Source organism: Priapulus caudatus, unplaced genomic scaffold, assembly GCF_000485595.1.
Source record: "Priapulus caudatus unplaced genomic scaffold, Priapulus_caudatus-5.0.1 Scaffold343, whole genome shotgun sequence".
NCBI classification, from domain to species: Eukaryota; Metazoa; Priapulida; class Priapulimorpha; order Priapulimorphida; family Priapulidae; genus Priapulus; species Priapulus caudatus.
The window spans coordinates 69377-84777 of record NW_014577404.1 but is presented as its reverse complement, the minus strand read 5'-3'; the positions used below and the strand labels follow the sequence as shown (position 1 = coordinate 84777).

At 43.2% G+C, this 15401-nt stretch overlaps 1 protein-coding gene across 1 annotated transcript in view; it reads left to right on the top strand.

Annotated features, from left to right (window-relative positions):
- Nucleotides 1-58: 58 nt before the first annotated feature.
- LOC106809291 (exportin-5-like) overlaps nucleotides 59-15401 on the top strand; it is a gene marked incomplete in the record, with an annotated part of 31575 nt that continues 16232 nt past the window's right edge. Inside the window, 12 exon segments of the mRNA XM_014812323.1 lie at nucleotides 59-255; nucleotides 2006-2127; nucleotides 2848-2920; nucleotides 3214-3351; nucleotides 5611-5787; nucleotides 6525-6749; nucleotides 6862-7038; nucleotides 9594-9677; nucleotides 10415-10540; nucleotides 11480-11570; nucleotides 12304-12447; nucleotides 14632-14801. Of these exon segments, the coding sequence (XP_014667809.1) occupies nucleotides 154-255; nucleotides 2006-2127; nucleotides 2848-2920; nucleotides 3214-3351; nucleotides 5611-5787; nucleotides 6525-6749; nucleotides 6862-7038; nucleotides 9594-9677; nucleotides 10415-10540; nucleotides 11480-11570; nucleotides 12304-12447; nucleotides 14632-14801 (1629 nt within the window).

Sequence of the window (15401 nt, the reverse complement as noted above, 5' to 3'; positions counted from 1 at the left end):
CAAATAATTCACAGAAAGGCTTTGTGTAAATAAAGAATTTATGCTGGTAAGAGGTACAACGTGCCGAACGACAACAAATACTTTGTGTTGCGTTATTCTCTGTGAGTCGAGATTGTCCCGGTGATCTCTATATCTTGGACAATTTAATTAAAAATGACGGAATCGTTACAAGACACAGCCAAGAAATTAATACAAGCCGTGGAAACGGTTATGAACCCAGAAGTTCCCCAACATGAGAGACTTCAAGCTCACCAGGTAAACATGATAAAACCTTGGCCGCGCTTACCGGCTGCCACCGGCACCGGTGTATTATTACATTGTTTATTGGGTATATTACTGTTAGTATCCCAGCATCTATTGTGAGTACATCATTGAAGGTTGAAGACCTGTCTATATTAATTGTTACTAACAAATGTTAGTTCCTCAGCCTGGTGCTATTCTGTCTATTGAGTATTGTGTCCATTCACATGGTCACGGTGGTGCCATTCACACAGTTGTGTGTTAGATACAATATAATAATGTAACCCAAACACAGGATAGGGTTACAACGCGAGTGTATCCATTTGTGTGGAGGAACCCCTGAGTGAATCACTCAGGGCGGTTGGCTGGTGCGTTTTCAGAGACTAGAACTTCCAAACTGGGTTTATTCTTAACACGAACCTTTCTCCGCTATCCTGGAACTTACTATGTATCACAATACTCTGTATTAAACTAATATAACCTGTTACAAAAATTCGAAGTGACGAGCGGCGGATATTTCGAGCGCCATTTCTGTTGACCTGTGACGTACGCATTCCCAATGCGCATAGCGTTCGGCTAACTTCGTCGTGACATCACGACTGACAGGAGGCATCCCATGATACATTCGATCTTGGAGTCGAAGTTAGCCGAACGCTATGCGCATTGGGAATGCGTACGTCACAGGTCAACAGAAATGGCGCTCGAAATATCCGCCGCTCGTCACTTCGAATTTTTGTAACAGGTTATATTAGTTTAATACAGAGTATTGTGATACATAGTAAGTTCCAGGATAGCGGAGAAAGGTTCGTGTTAAGAATAAACCCAGTTTGGAAGTTCTAGTCTCTGAAAACGCACCAGCAAACCGCCCTGAGTGATTCACTCAGGGGTTCCTCCACACAAATGAATACACTCGCGTTGTAACCCTATCCTGTGTTTGGGTTACATTATTGTATCTAACACAACTGTGTGAATGGCACCACCGTGACCATGTGAATGGACACAATACTCAATAGACAGAATAGCACCAGGCTGAGGAACGTGTGTGTGCGCGCGTGCGTGCGTGTGTGGGCCGAATCCAAGTTTAGCACCACAGATTAGTTTAGTACATTTGCACAAAATGAGGGCCTGGGTCTCAAACTAGGATTGAACAGCGGGCGCGCGTTTGTGTTTGTGTGTGCGTGCGTGTATGTGTGTGTGTGCGTGTGTGTGTGTGTGAGGTCGAGGGGGAAGTCAGGATCAGTAGAAGGAATTCACTTAAATCAGCTACACTTGAAGTAGAAGGAGGAGCAAGAGTAAAGGTATAATACACAAGCTATAGGGTTTACAACTACAAGGACAGGTTTAGAGGGAGGTTTAGGTTGTCAGCTAGGAACCCCCCACCCATTCATTTAACTTTAGGTTTAGAGTTAGGGTAACTTTGGTCTCCTACCTATTGCTCCTTTAGGTCTGATTTATGTGACAATAGTTTCTCTCATATAAAATCAAAATAGAAAATATGTAGTCAGAATCAAAATCCATTGAATTGCAACCATGATATTCTGTGACATGTGTGTACATTGTAATGTATTAGTAAACAAATTCTGTGGGAGTACCCCCAACCATCTTCCACTTCACTTTCAAAGGATCCCTCTTACAGAATACCTGGATCTAGTGCTGTATTAATATTATACAAACTCACCGTTAGCATCATCATTGATCGTCACATGATCTGTGTGAATACCCTGAATTTCACTGCTTACTTTGAATAATATTTATTAAATTTCAGATTGTAGAGAACTTTAGGGAATCATCCACAGTCTGCGCACAATGTGGGATTTTCCTTGCCGAAAAAACACATTCACACATCATCCGACATTTTGGCCTGCAACTCATAGAGCATTGCATCAAGTATAATAATCTTGTTGCCTTGATTTATACTTTTTAGCTGCACACTGTTGATCCTTGTATTTAATTTTAAGTAGCGGATTAATCTGTAAATAACGCTGCCTCCATGCTTAGAAATAGTGTCATAAAAGGTGTTGATGTTGAAATAGTTATACAAGCGCTAAGATATAATAGCCAGATATAATTCTTAGATATATATACGAGGGCTGTAACGATCCACCGAAATCGAATCGGATCGAGATTCTCTTCTCTTGATCCGATCCTCGATATTTTTCCCCGTATTTTCGATTCCACTTCGATACCACTTTTTTCCTCCAATAGATGGCGGCACTACGCTATATACTGTGGAGTGTTATCAGAGCATATATAAATCACTGATTTATATGCTCTGGTGTTACTCACCAATGCTACTCAGCGATTGTGCAGTGTATATATACTCTCTAGACTCTCTAGTCTATTCACCATTTAGTATTCATTGGCATATTCTAATAATTTATTATTGCAAAATAATGGAAATATAAAAAATAAGATAAAATTTCAATATTTTGGGAATCGAATCGAGAGGCTAATATCGAGAACCGGATCGAATCGAGAGGCTTGTGTATCGTTACAGCCCTAATATATACCTCTATATATAACCCACCAGCTTTAATTAAATTGTAATGTAGGATACGCCACCCTTGAATTTTTTATTACACACTTCTGAATGGTGTCATTTTTCAGATTTCGTTGGAATAGCATTAGCCAGGAAGAGAAAGTATTTATAAAAGAAAACACGATGAGGCTTCTTTCTACGGTAGATATAAAATAATATTATACTAACAGAAAGTTTTGGTGTAGGTGTAGGTTGTTAAAATATTCGAATTAGCTGTATGCAATATTCATACAGTCATCATACTTCACAGATGCTGTCAGTAATGATAGCCAGTTCCTATACATACTGATTTATAATGAATGTCTCAGCTGCATACTGGGCTCCATAAGTTATCTTGAGTGGTCCTTAGTAATTACCACTCAATACCATGCACTCGGGGAATTTGCGTGGGCATTGTTATGCTGTTAACACTACATATGTATTGTTTCATGCAGGGAACGTCGGACTTAATAACAGAGTATAGTCACATCAAGGATGGTCTGTCTAAGCTTGTGGTTGAGATGATCAAGCGGGAGTGGCCGCAGCAATGGCCATCGTTGTTGAGTGAACTGAATGAAATCTGCCAACAGGGTGTAAGATTTAGCTCTTGTTTTATGGAATGAATGTTTACATAATGATTAGTATGAAATCAGTCATATATCAGAGTTAGATATTAACCATTTTAGTTCATTAGTCCACAGGACTAGTAAAAGAACAAATGTACTAGTTCTTCCAAGATTCTACTAGTCCTGCCGAAGGACTCTTACTAGGCGCATAGCGACGACCAGTGTGATTTGCCAGGAGGTAGGTGGGGTAGGAGGGTGGAGCCCCCCTTCTGCTAGGGAGTACAGGGGGTCTCCCCCAGGGTACAAGGGGTGTCCCCCAGAAAGGTTTTGTAAAAGACATTCAATTGTATAAAATATACGTAACTTTGATATGGATCATAAGATTAAAATTAAAATTAAATTAAATTTTAATTCGAAAATTAAATTTTGGCCTTCTTTGATGAGGAATCTGTGGATCCGTCACTTATCACACAAGAAATTTGGCCTCATTTAAAGCTCCAAACTGTTTCCGGCGCCTTGTATCGGCTATCACCGTAATAAACCTGTGGCAGGCCTTGTCGGTGAGGTAAGTGCTGCCGACATCTAACCCCTTGGCTTTGTCAAGCTGGCACAGCTTGACGTAATCGGTGTTACCGTGTAGGGCCTGCCGTTTTTTCCAATAGCATGTGCATTTCTAATTAGGATATTCAGTTTTGCTATTGTGGCCTTGTTCATTAAAGTTAGTGTTTTTGCCCCCACTGTTTCGTGAACAGGCATGGTCCTTGCATTTCGTTTTGCTATGATCTTTCTGTGCCCCTCGGAAGCATCATGCGCTTTAACAGTTTCCAAACGATAGTTTGTAGTGCCGGTGAAAAAACTACCAGACATACAGCCTGCACCACAGGTCATACCCTTGCCCTTGGCCGGTTCATACTCTAGCCACGGGTATGACGATTTCCACGCTGGCTGGAACGTACGCATCCTTTTGGTCTTATCATAGACACGCTGGCCATCTAATTTCTCCTCCTGCGACTTACGTTTTGGAGGTGGAGGACGAGCTCCGTCCAAATACTTTTACATAATAACCTCTTGATGTTAGTATTGGATAAGGATGTACCTACTACTACAGGGGTTCTTATACATAAGAGGCACAGTGGCACACCGCCGTTGTGAAAATGTTCCTGTATTTACTGATAAGTATATCCTGTATCTATATACCTATAAGTATATCAATACATCCTGTGTTTGATTCCATCATGCGCATTTTCCCCCCAAACTGGCCATTACCTCCTTTGTCTAATTTTCCCTCAGAAGAAACCCTGTACTATGCTTCACTACTTGTATCACTACTATAGATAACTATTTGTATCGACAGCTTCAAGTAAAACACGCATGGTATGTGGTTGCGATGTAAATACCTCGCTATGAGAGCGTATAAACTTATTAGTTGTGTCATTTATACAATCAGACCATTTGTTCTATGTCGACAGCTACTGTCAAGCGATCGATCGGTAGACTGGTTCGTGGCCCCATTGTTTTTAACAATGTTTGTACTGTCATAGGGTCTAGCGTGCTTAGAGCGTGCTAGCGTCTACTTGTACTAGCTATTAAACAGGGAAAACTTGTTGATGGCAATGAGTATATATATAGCTCTTTGGATCTTGGTTGAGAGAAGCTGCCGCCGGGGATTATAGTAAAATCGATGGGAGGATGGGAAATTGGGATGGTGAGGGACGGGGAAAATAACTAGTCCGCAGGACTAATGGCTATGGGGCATTTACTAGTCCTTCTTATTTTTTCATTTTTTTTAATTTTTTTTTACTAGTCTTGGACTAACGGACTAGCGTTAGTGTCGAACCCTGTATATAGATTAGTTGAACTGCAAAGCGTACGCTGATTTAAGTTGTGTGTATATATATATATATATATATATATATACATATATATGATTCTTTTACTGATATAAGTACATATGCTGATATCTCTTCTTTTTTCTATGTTTTTTCTTGAATAAATGCTCTTTTGTTCACTCAGTGTTCTCTGCCCACTTTATGGGTCTGCACTGTAGTCTGTTGCTGTGAGCATTCTTGTTTCTCACATTGTTTTTAAACTATTCCTTTATATCACTTGGGTGTTTTTTTTGGTACACCAACGTTCTTTAGGTACTCGTGCATGCTATTTTTTTTCATGCACTTGTCGTTCACGTTCTCAAAGTGTTCCATTTATCACTGGAGCCTGTTCCTGTCTTGTGCGTGCTGTTGTGTTTACGTGTTCGCTGATTGACTTGCGTGTGTCTCCACCTGGCAGGAGAGTCAGACAGAGCTGGTGCTGCTCATCTTCCTGCGTCTTGTCGAGGACATCGTCGCGTTTCAGAATGTCGTCGGCAAGCGTCGCCGCGACCTCTACCAGGCGCTCACCTGCAGCATGGCAGAGATCTTTGCTTTCTTCCTCGGCGTGCTGATGACACAGACCGAGAAGTACCATGTACGTGTGCAATGTAGACACATTCATATTTATTTATTGATTTTTACTCATAGATTACTCGTAATATTGTATTAATATGTATAGTCCAGAATAAGTACCAAGTATATGCACGAAGCGTAGGATAGGGCCTGCACGGTTTTGCATATGTACTCTTAAAGCTGCTTTCCGTGGTAATCCACAATGTATCTATTCAAAGTAGTTTTCTATGCAAGTGTTTTGTGGATTAAAATATTATGATCGGATGGATCTAACACAAAAACATCCTTGTTTGAACATTACATTCCAGTGTTTACATCAGCAAAAGTGTTTCATGCTTCTATGCAGAGTAATATTGATGCAGTTGCTCTGTGTGACTCGACTTCTATGCATATAAATCTGTGAATTTAGGCGTGCAATATAGTATGTAATTAGGCAGAAATTCTTGCTGATATCTATTAATAAAAGTAAGTTTAAGTAAGAGGGTATGGTTTTTTGATTCTCAAATTGGGTGCGACCTTGCCCCGGCCACCGTTGGCTATTGCCCTGCTCATATATACTCTTGGATTTCTAATAATCTGATGAACTTCGACTTCTAACTTGAGGTACTTGACATGAATGTACTCGCTGTTGTAAACATTGTTTTTATTTATTTTTTGTTTTGTGTAATGCTTCGTTATGTAAACGCTTGTCAAACCTACTAAACAATGCGCCATAACGTGCGGTTCACGGGTGACGCCAACAACGTTTCTCTTCTACAGGCTCACAAGCTCGGCACAGAGCCGGACTCTGACCAGAGGGCGCTGGTGCACTGCCGTGTCGCCCAGGCGGCGCTCATGACGCTCGCCGGCTTTGTCGACTGGGTGCCGATGTCGCACATCTCTGCTGAGAACAACCAGCTGCTGCAGATGCTGTGCCTGTTGCTAGGCGACGACCACCTCCAACTGTGCGCAGCCGAGTGTCTGCTGCTGCTCGTCTCCCGCAAGGTGGGTGTGTGTTTTTTTCACTGTGAAAAAGACTGTCTTCAGTACATGCATTTGTATTAGATTTACATGCAATAAAGATTTAATAATAATAATAATAATAATCTCTGCGCAGGGAAAGGTGGAAGACAGGAAGCCGCTGCTGATCTTGTTCAGCGAGGATGCGATGAACACGGTTCTGTGCGCGGCTCGCTCTGCCGCGATGAAGGCACTTGACGAGCAAAACTACCTGTTTCTGAAGCGGCTCTGTCAAGTTCTCACCAGCATCGGCAGTCAGCTGTGTGCGCTGTGGGTAAGTGATCACTCACCTTGACACAAGTTGTCCTACTACCGTGAGTTGTATACGTATGGCATGGTAGTTCTGTCTGGTAGGTCTTCACTGTGGGTAAGTGATCACCCACCTTGACGATCTGCAGCCGGATATCCGCGCGAAGCGCGAACAGCGCCACCTGGTGGCGCCATTTCATCCAACTCGCTGCTCTGTATTTAGAACAATTTCACCGGTTATGTCAAATGGGCCTGTAATCGGTCAATTGAGGAGTTGTGGTGATTGCAGAAGCCTTTCGACTGTGCACGTAGGGCGAGAATAAATCCAATGGTCGTCATTGCTACTTTTTTTGGTTGGCGCGTTAGCTTTTCTTCTACAAAAGCGATTTAGAATTTATTTAATTCCACGCCCTGAACTTATTCTCGTACATATCGCTACCCATAGATGGCGCGACGAGGCTCTCTTCGAGGGATGTTCGAGAGCATTTCCCACAGAAAGACGGCAATAGGCTTAGACTGCCCCGCGGTGGAGAGTTTGTAACGCTCGAGTTACTATAACTTTAGTGTAGCGAGAGATACTTGGCCTAATTAACGTCCGTACCAGTCTATATGGAATCGTGACGTCCCAGTGTAATTCTCGCAGCCATCTTTGGACACGGCAGGCTGACTGATTTATGGTTGTTTACACTGAGAATTGTGCAGTAGACGTTATGTGGAAATGCACCAGCCGTATGTCTGTTATAACCCCACATGGTGTGATGTTTCGGATCATGACGTCATGCTACAACCATGTATATATCGCTGCACTCACGTAGTGTGAGCGTCTGGAACTGTCGACCGGGATCAGGTATCCCGTAATCTGTGTAACTCTCTTAATAGTCTTATTCATGTTGTTTGTGCACGCAGCACAGCTATGTTGTAGTACTACTACTCCTGCTACTACTAGTACTACTACTATACGTCTATAGTATTACTTAGATTTCGTGTTTGTTTAGCATTATATTTTATTGAAACGTTTCAAGTGCCTGTGCACAGCGCGGTCGTGCGTTCGGTGTACTGTGTGTGTGCAGATGAGCATTTGACCGGCATTTACAGGTGATTATAGGCGAAATAGAGTAGAGAAACATTAAGACTTTGGTACATTCCACACCTACGAATACTCTATTAGTATTAGTATTACTACAAGTACATGTTACAATAATTACTAGTAAGTACTACTACTACTATACTAGTACTAGTAGTAGTAGTACTACTAAGTTACCAGCACTACTAGTACTAGTAACTACCAGGACGGCAGGAGCTAATACTAATAGTATAATGACTAACTCTGTTACTAGTAGTAGTAGTAGTAACTTACTAATAGTAATAGTATTACTATTAGTAATAATGACGAACCTAGCCATAACCCTAACCTATTATATTGATATAATATTATATTTATATTGATGTAAATGACATTGGTTTATTGCCATGTCATACATTGGGCCCATATAATATTGGGACCCATGTTCTCTATCCTTGAACCACTAGTACTACTAGACTACTACGACTAGTACTACTACTACTACTAGTTACTATAGTATAGTACTACTACTACTACTAGCTCCAAGAAACGGTCTTTGCTAGGGTTAGAATACCCCTATACTAGACACAGGCACTTGAAGCGTTTCAATAAAATATAATGCTAACTAAATACGAAATCTATATTTACTACCAAATTCTTAATGGATTCAGTTCGGGTTCGGGTTACGGAGTAGGCGTAGGCAACTCCCTAGACTCGTTAGTGGAGTAGGCGAGGTACGGTTCGGCATATTAGATGGTACCAGGGTACGTTCAGGTATATCAGACCGTACCCAGGGTACGTTCCGGCAGTACCCCGGGGGACATAGACCCTCTCAGCATTGCTACGTGTTCTCGGATTAGCTTGCATGGTCACTCGATGGGTAATCGAGGTGGGAGCGAGTCCCAGTCTATGTAGCCTTTGTCCTTGCAGCCAATTCCATTACTGGGCAAGGTTCGCGAACGCGAGAATTTCGTACGTCTTTCTGTGATTTCGCGTCACACAGCTCGGTTACGAACAGAGACATTATGTTTTTATAACAAGTGAACACTGTTCACGTCCCAAATGTCTACCCTCTGTGTCCCCCACTAAAATTGCGGACTGTTCGCTGGCAGCTATGGATCCGTGCGCCGGCCAATTCATTCGGCGCACGGATCCATAGCTGCCAGCGCTGCATACTGTCGTACGACGTTCCCGCGGTCGCGTGCGCCTTGCCGCGGAACTGCGCGGAAGATCGCGCAGCACTTCGGATTAACACCTCCTTTCGGCAACGCTTCTCTAGTATCCCGTCTCATCTGGACACAAGTTGTGTCCTACTACAGTGAGTTGTATACGTATGGCATGGTAGTTCTGTCTGGTAGGTCTTCACTGTGGGTAAGTGATCACCCACCTTGACACAAGTTGTGTCCTACAACAGTGAGTTGTCTACGTATGGCACGGTCGTTCGACTGTGCATCAGGGTTCACAGAAAATTGTGTTTTGTTGGTACGTAGTGATGTACTCGTAATTACTCCTTACAGGGTTTTAGTGAAGATGTGCATCAGCCGCAGAATTTTGCTAAATATCTCGATGCGATATTGGAGTTCACCAACCATCCTAGTCAGGTATTACATGCAACTGCTATTCTCTGGGCAAATTTCTCAGCAGAGGTTCACTGGTCTCTGCTGTTAATATTTACAGTAGTAGGCTAAGGAAGTATCATCAGGCAGGGGCTAATCTAGCTTCTTAATATGAGCACCCGTGGCCAGCGTGGCGAGCCTACAAAAATTATATATATACTTATCTATCACATTAAATTGGGCGTTTGGGCGACATATTTTATTCAGATAATAGTTTATAGATCTTATATGAGCATTTTATTATGAAACAGTGCCTACATAATGATAGAAACATGGAGATCTGCATCAGTGCTCTGCTAATTTGGGCGTTTTATGAATTTGATAATTTGGGCATTTTTCTAGGGGTCGTAATTTGGGCGCCGGTATTCGGTATGAAAAATGGCCTGGATTAGGCCCTGTCAGGTTGGCTAAGGTTGGAAGGTGTGCAAGAGGTTTGCTGAGGATGTGAAAGCTTGTGTTTTTTTGTATTTTAATGATGCGATTTTTATGTTGTAACCAATGCTCCATTAACTGCTAAAAAATTAGATAAAATGGTAATATGAGGTTGTATTTCTTGTGGTGGAGGATTATTCAAATGTGATATGACTGGGAAAGTGCAAAATTATATGTAACGGCCCAATATTGGAGGAAATGTGTCTTACGAATGTCAGTACATGTGCAGATGCTAGCAACTTACAGAGTGGAGATCATTCATTGACCTTTGACCTTGATTGCACTTTCAGACATTGAGTGGCTACACACTGTCGTTGTGGAGTTCATTCTTCAGACACGAGTTCATCTCCAAGGATCCTGTGCTTCTCTCAGTACTCCCGAAAGTGGTTGAATCGGCCACCCACAATCTGATCCGGGTATGTAGGCCTACAGAGTGTGCCTCAATAATTTCAAAATTTCTTGCATGTTCATGCAAACATGTATTTTATTAACTTATATATTTTACACTAGTTACCTTTTCAATATTGTGTTGTATTGTGGAATGACTGAAATCCCGATTCGAAATCAACACAAAACTGAAAAAATGGCTGCTTGTTGAATTTGACATACTTTACTATGCTAAAATCATTTCAGTGTTGTTCATTCACAACACGATTGTTAGATAGCAGCTTTCTCTTCTTAAAGGTGTGTACTCTATCCTCACACTGGTGCTCTGGAACCTTCCCTTTAGCCATCAACATAATCAATTGATGTTTAGGGTTTACACTGTGTTTGTAGGGGCATTATGTGGAATGAACTAAATATACTGCAGTGTGTACCTGGTGTATGGCGTATTATATTTTAGTTTGCCATTACCAATTTATAGTTCAGAGATAAATATCGGGTTGAGTGTTTGTCTTATACAGGAATTCTGAATTCTTGTTACTGACAGTTATAGATTCGGCTTAGGGTATCTCAGGGGTAGAAATTGACTTTTGAACAAGGGAGTCCAACAGACTCCCTACCCTCAAAACGAGGAAGTCCGCAGCAGAATGAGGGAGTCCGCAGTCTGAGGTTCAAAATTGAAGATATTAACAATAATGCATGTGCTTATTTTTAAGATTCATGCAGTTGCATGTCTGCCAAATTTTCTTTGGACATTAGCTGAAAAAATACAGTAATTCCGCGAGGCCGTGCTCAGGAACTGAACTAGTTCGTATGGCAGAATTTTCAGGGAGTCACACGGACTCCTGCATATGTCAAATCAGGGAGTCCGACAGTAAATCAGGGAGTATTTGACTCCTGATTTGTGTGATGCTGGCTTGATGTATAGCTAGCATGGTTAAGGTCGTTAATTATTGTTGTGTGTGTCACAGGTTGGATTTCCATCTCAGAGTAACTCACCCGCCTGCAGCTACGCTAGTCTCGACTTTGACAGCGACGATGACTTTAACCAGTTCTTTGCAAGTAAGTGTGCCATGCTTCCAAACCTCACCTGCCTATTTACGTCCTTACTGTCATTTATAATGTAGTGAATAGACCATCTTTTAATAGAAAGCAAAAGTTGGTAGAACCTGAAGAGCCTACCATAAGTTAAAACGAGTCATACATTGCTAAAATGGCATATAGTTTAGTTGTCTGAGCCCTGAGACCCATTGTCAGAAACAAGATTCTTAACATTAACTTTTTCTGATAGACTGTTGACAGAAACATGTCGAGTTTCTCACATGCAGTGTATGGAGTTCCGGTCTACAAGAAAAAGCTAATATCAAGGCTAATGTTAAGACTAATGTCAAGACTAATTTTGTATCTGACAACAGGCCTCTGAAAGGTATCCCAATTGTGACTGTACCCTGTAATCCTTCTGTTTCAAATGTAACAATCAGTGATAATGTACTGGCATTGTTATCATTGATCTTGTTTCTTCCCCAGTGGTAAGACGAAGTAAATATTCTAAAAGAATAACACTAATGACTGGCAACGTTTTTTTACAAACAGTTATAATATAATTATTAATATAAATGATTATTATAATTAGTAATATAATAAACTGCCTTCTTCTTGAGCGATAAGTTAAAGTAATGGTCTTTTCAAGAATAATAACTGTCGCAAACATGTATGTGTTTGCTAGTTGAGATCACGCTGTGGCACGTCTGTGATAGATCCTCGTGTTAGGTGCACATCGATTCCCGTTCTGCAGGGTTCCGTGCCGAGGCGGCCGAGATGCTGCGCCTTGCGACACTGCTGCATCCGCAGGTGACCTTTGACCTAGCGGCGCGCTGGCTGGAGACGCAGCTGCAGAAGCCGATAGACATAGGCGAAGGTGCAGATTCGGATAACGGCGGTAAAACATGTATTACGTGGCGTAACTCTGGTTGCAGCCAGGTGGCGGTACTGCAGCTGGACGCTTGGGCGTTTCTCTTGCGCGCCCCGCAGCAGACGACGAATCTACGTGCAGGCGCCGGGCGATTGAAGCTCACGCCTGGTTGTCGTGGCAAATCCTCGACGATCGCTCGCGAGACCTTGCTCTCCCGGTCCGCAGTTCAGCATGCTGCGTGGGTACGAGAAGCAAACACCACTGCTCCACTATTAACAGATGACTCGGTCTGTGACAGACAGCATTGTGATACAGAATACCCGCCCTGCAGCAAAATGTGGTCAGCCCTGCACATATTACCCCACATGTGACAGATTATCTGGTCTATCCAATACCACATCAACGACAGACAATACCAGTTCGTGACAGATAGAGTACCACGTCCATGACAGACACAATACTGGCACCACGACAGATACAATACTTGTTCCGTGACAGACACAATACTAGCTCCACGACAGACACAATACTTGTTCCATGACAGACGCAATACTAGTTCCACGACAGACTCAATACTGGTTTCGTGGCAGACGCAATACTAGCTCCACGACAGACACAATACTGGTTCCGTGACAGACGCAATACTAGATCCACGACAGACACAATACTGGTTCTGTGACAGACGCAATACTAGCTCCACGACAGACACAATACTGGTTCCGTGACAGATAGAGTACCACGTCCATGACAGACACAATACTGGCACCACGACAGATACAATACAATACTGGTTTGGTGACAGACGCAATACTAGCTCCACGACAGACTCAATACTGGTTCGGTGAGTATTGTGTCTGTCATGGACGTGGTACTCTATCTGTGGCTCCACGACAGATACAATACTGGCTCCGTGACAGATAGAGTACCACGTCCATGACAGACACAATACTAGCTCCACGACAGACACAATACTGGTTCTGTGACAGACGCAATACTAGCTCCACGACAGATACAATACTGGTTCCATGACAGATAGAGTACCACGTCCATGACAGACACAATACTGGTTCCGTGACAGACGCAATACTGGCTCCACGACAGATACAATACTGGCTCCGTGACAGATAGAGTACCACGTCCATGACAGACACAATACTAGCTCCACGACAGATACAATACTGGTTCTGTGACAGACGCAATACTAGCTCCACGACAGATACAATACTGGTTCCGTGACAGATAGAGTACGAGGTCCACAACAGACAGACTACTGAACACAACCACACAACCCGACACACATGACCGACACAATACTTGAACCACGACATATAATGACTGACTCGATGACTGTGTAAATGTCTTCTGCAGACATGGTGGTGTAGGTTTTGAGCTACGTGGGCAGTGCGCGGATGCTGGGATCGGGATTAGCTTGCTGTGCGATGCGATCGTTTGTCACGCTCGTCGTCATCTCTCCGCTTCGTTTCCGTGCCCGCGCATTGAGCGGCCACAAACCTCACGTTTCTTCTGTGTGAAGTGCCTGATGCTGACACGTCACACTGACTCTAGGCTGTATGCTCGCAGCTTTATTTTTTTAATTGGTCGAAATGTCTCGGTGCTTGAAAGCTAGTAGGTGCTTGTCCTGCTCTTCACTCTGGCAGCAGGCTCACGCATACGTACGCAAGCTTGCAAACTGCACCGTAGTCTCTTACTATGCTCTGCTTGGGTTTAGTATCTGTAAGCAGTACACTGCTTCTAATATTATCTAGACAGTGTCTTGTTGTTCATGTGTGTGTGTGTTTAGCCTTTATTAGGTGCGTCAAGGATGTACCTGCGTCGATCCATTCGTTACACTCATCGATGTACGGAAGTAAATTATTTGTTAGAACGAAATGATGTAAATCGCTATATATGATGTCACATCGATGCAGAGGTCAATGCGAAGGTTACAGATATTTCAGTGGTCACCTGTCACTTGAAGGTCATGAGTCACTCGAAGGTCGCGTGTCACTCAATGATCGCAGATAACTCACAGGTGGGGAGTCACCCAAAGGTCATGCGTCACTCGGAGGTCGCACGTCACTGGAAGGTCGCGCGTCACGTGAAGGTCATGAGTCACTCAAAGGTCGCGGTTAACTCGAACTCGCGTCGGGGGTGTCGTAGCCCGCTTGGGCGAGTGCTGATTGGGTCATGCTCGCGTGGCCATTCCCGCAGGATCGGAATCCGGCATGTGTTCGTACAGCTCGCCGACGTTCCTGGAGTGGGACGCGCTGACCGTGTTCCTGGAGAGCGTGATGAGTCGCATCCTGTCGTCGGACAAGGAGAAGCCTGCTGCCGAGCGCGGCATCCTGCTGCTGAAGAGTGTGCTGCTATACGATACACAGGTGAGGCTCTACGATACACAGGTGAGGCTATACGATACACAGGTGAGGCTCTACGATACACAGGTGAGGGTCTACGATACGCACACACACACACGTATGCTGGCACTCATTAATGCATACACGCATGCATCTGCACGCACGCACACATGCTCACATACATAAAACATAGTCATGATGTGTCTATGACCACATCCAGGACACAAGTTTTTAACGTTTCTACATATCACTTATTTGATTCAACAAAATGAAAAATATTTAAGTATAGTATAGAAACCATGACTTTACACTTAATCAGCAGCAGAGTGGATACTGCTTGCAGAGTTACTGTAACAAACACTTGTTCTGCATTACCAGCAGCAAAGTTGGGGATACTGCTTGCCAGGAGTTACTGTAACAAACTACTTGTTCTGCATTACCACTGCAGCAAAGTGGGTTACTTGCTTGCCGCAGAGTTACTGTAACAAAACTACTTGTTCTGCATTACAGCCAGCAGAGTTGGATAGCTGCTTGCAGATCTTTACAGGGCAGGAAGGCAGGCGTGACGACGCAAGCACGTTCTTCACGAACGGACTCCGCGTAGCTTTCGTCTGCCCGGGTTAG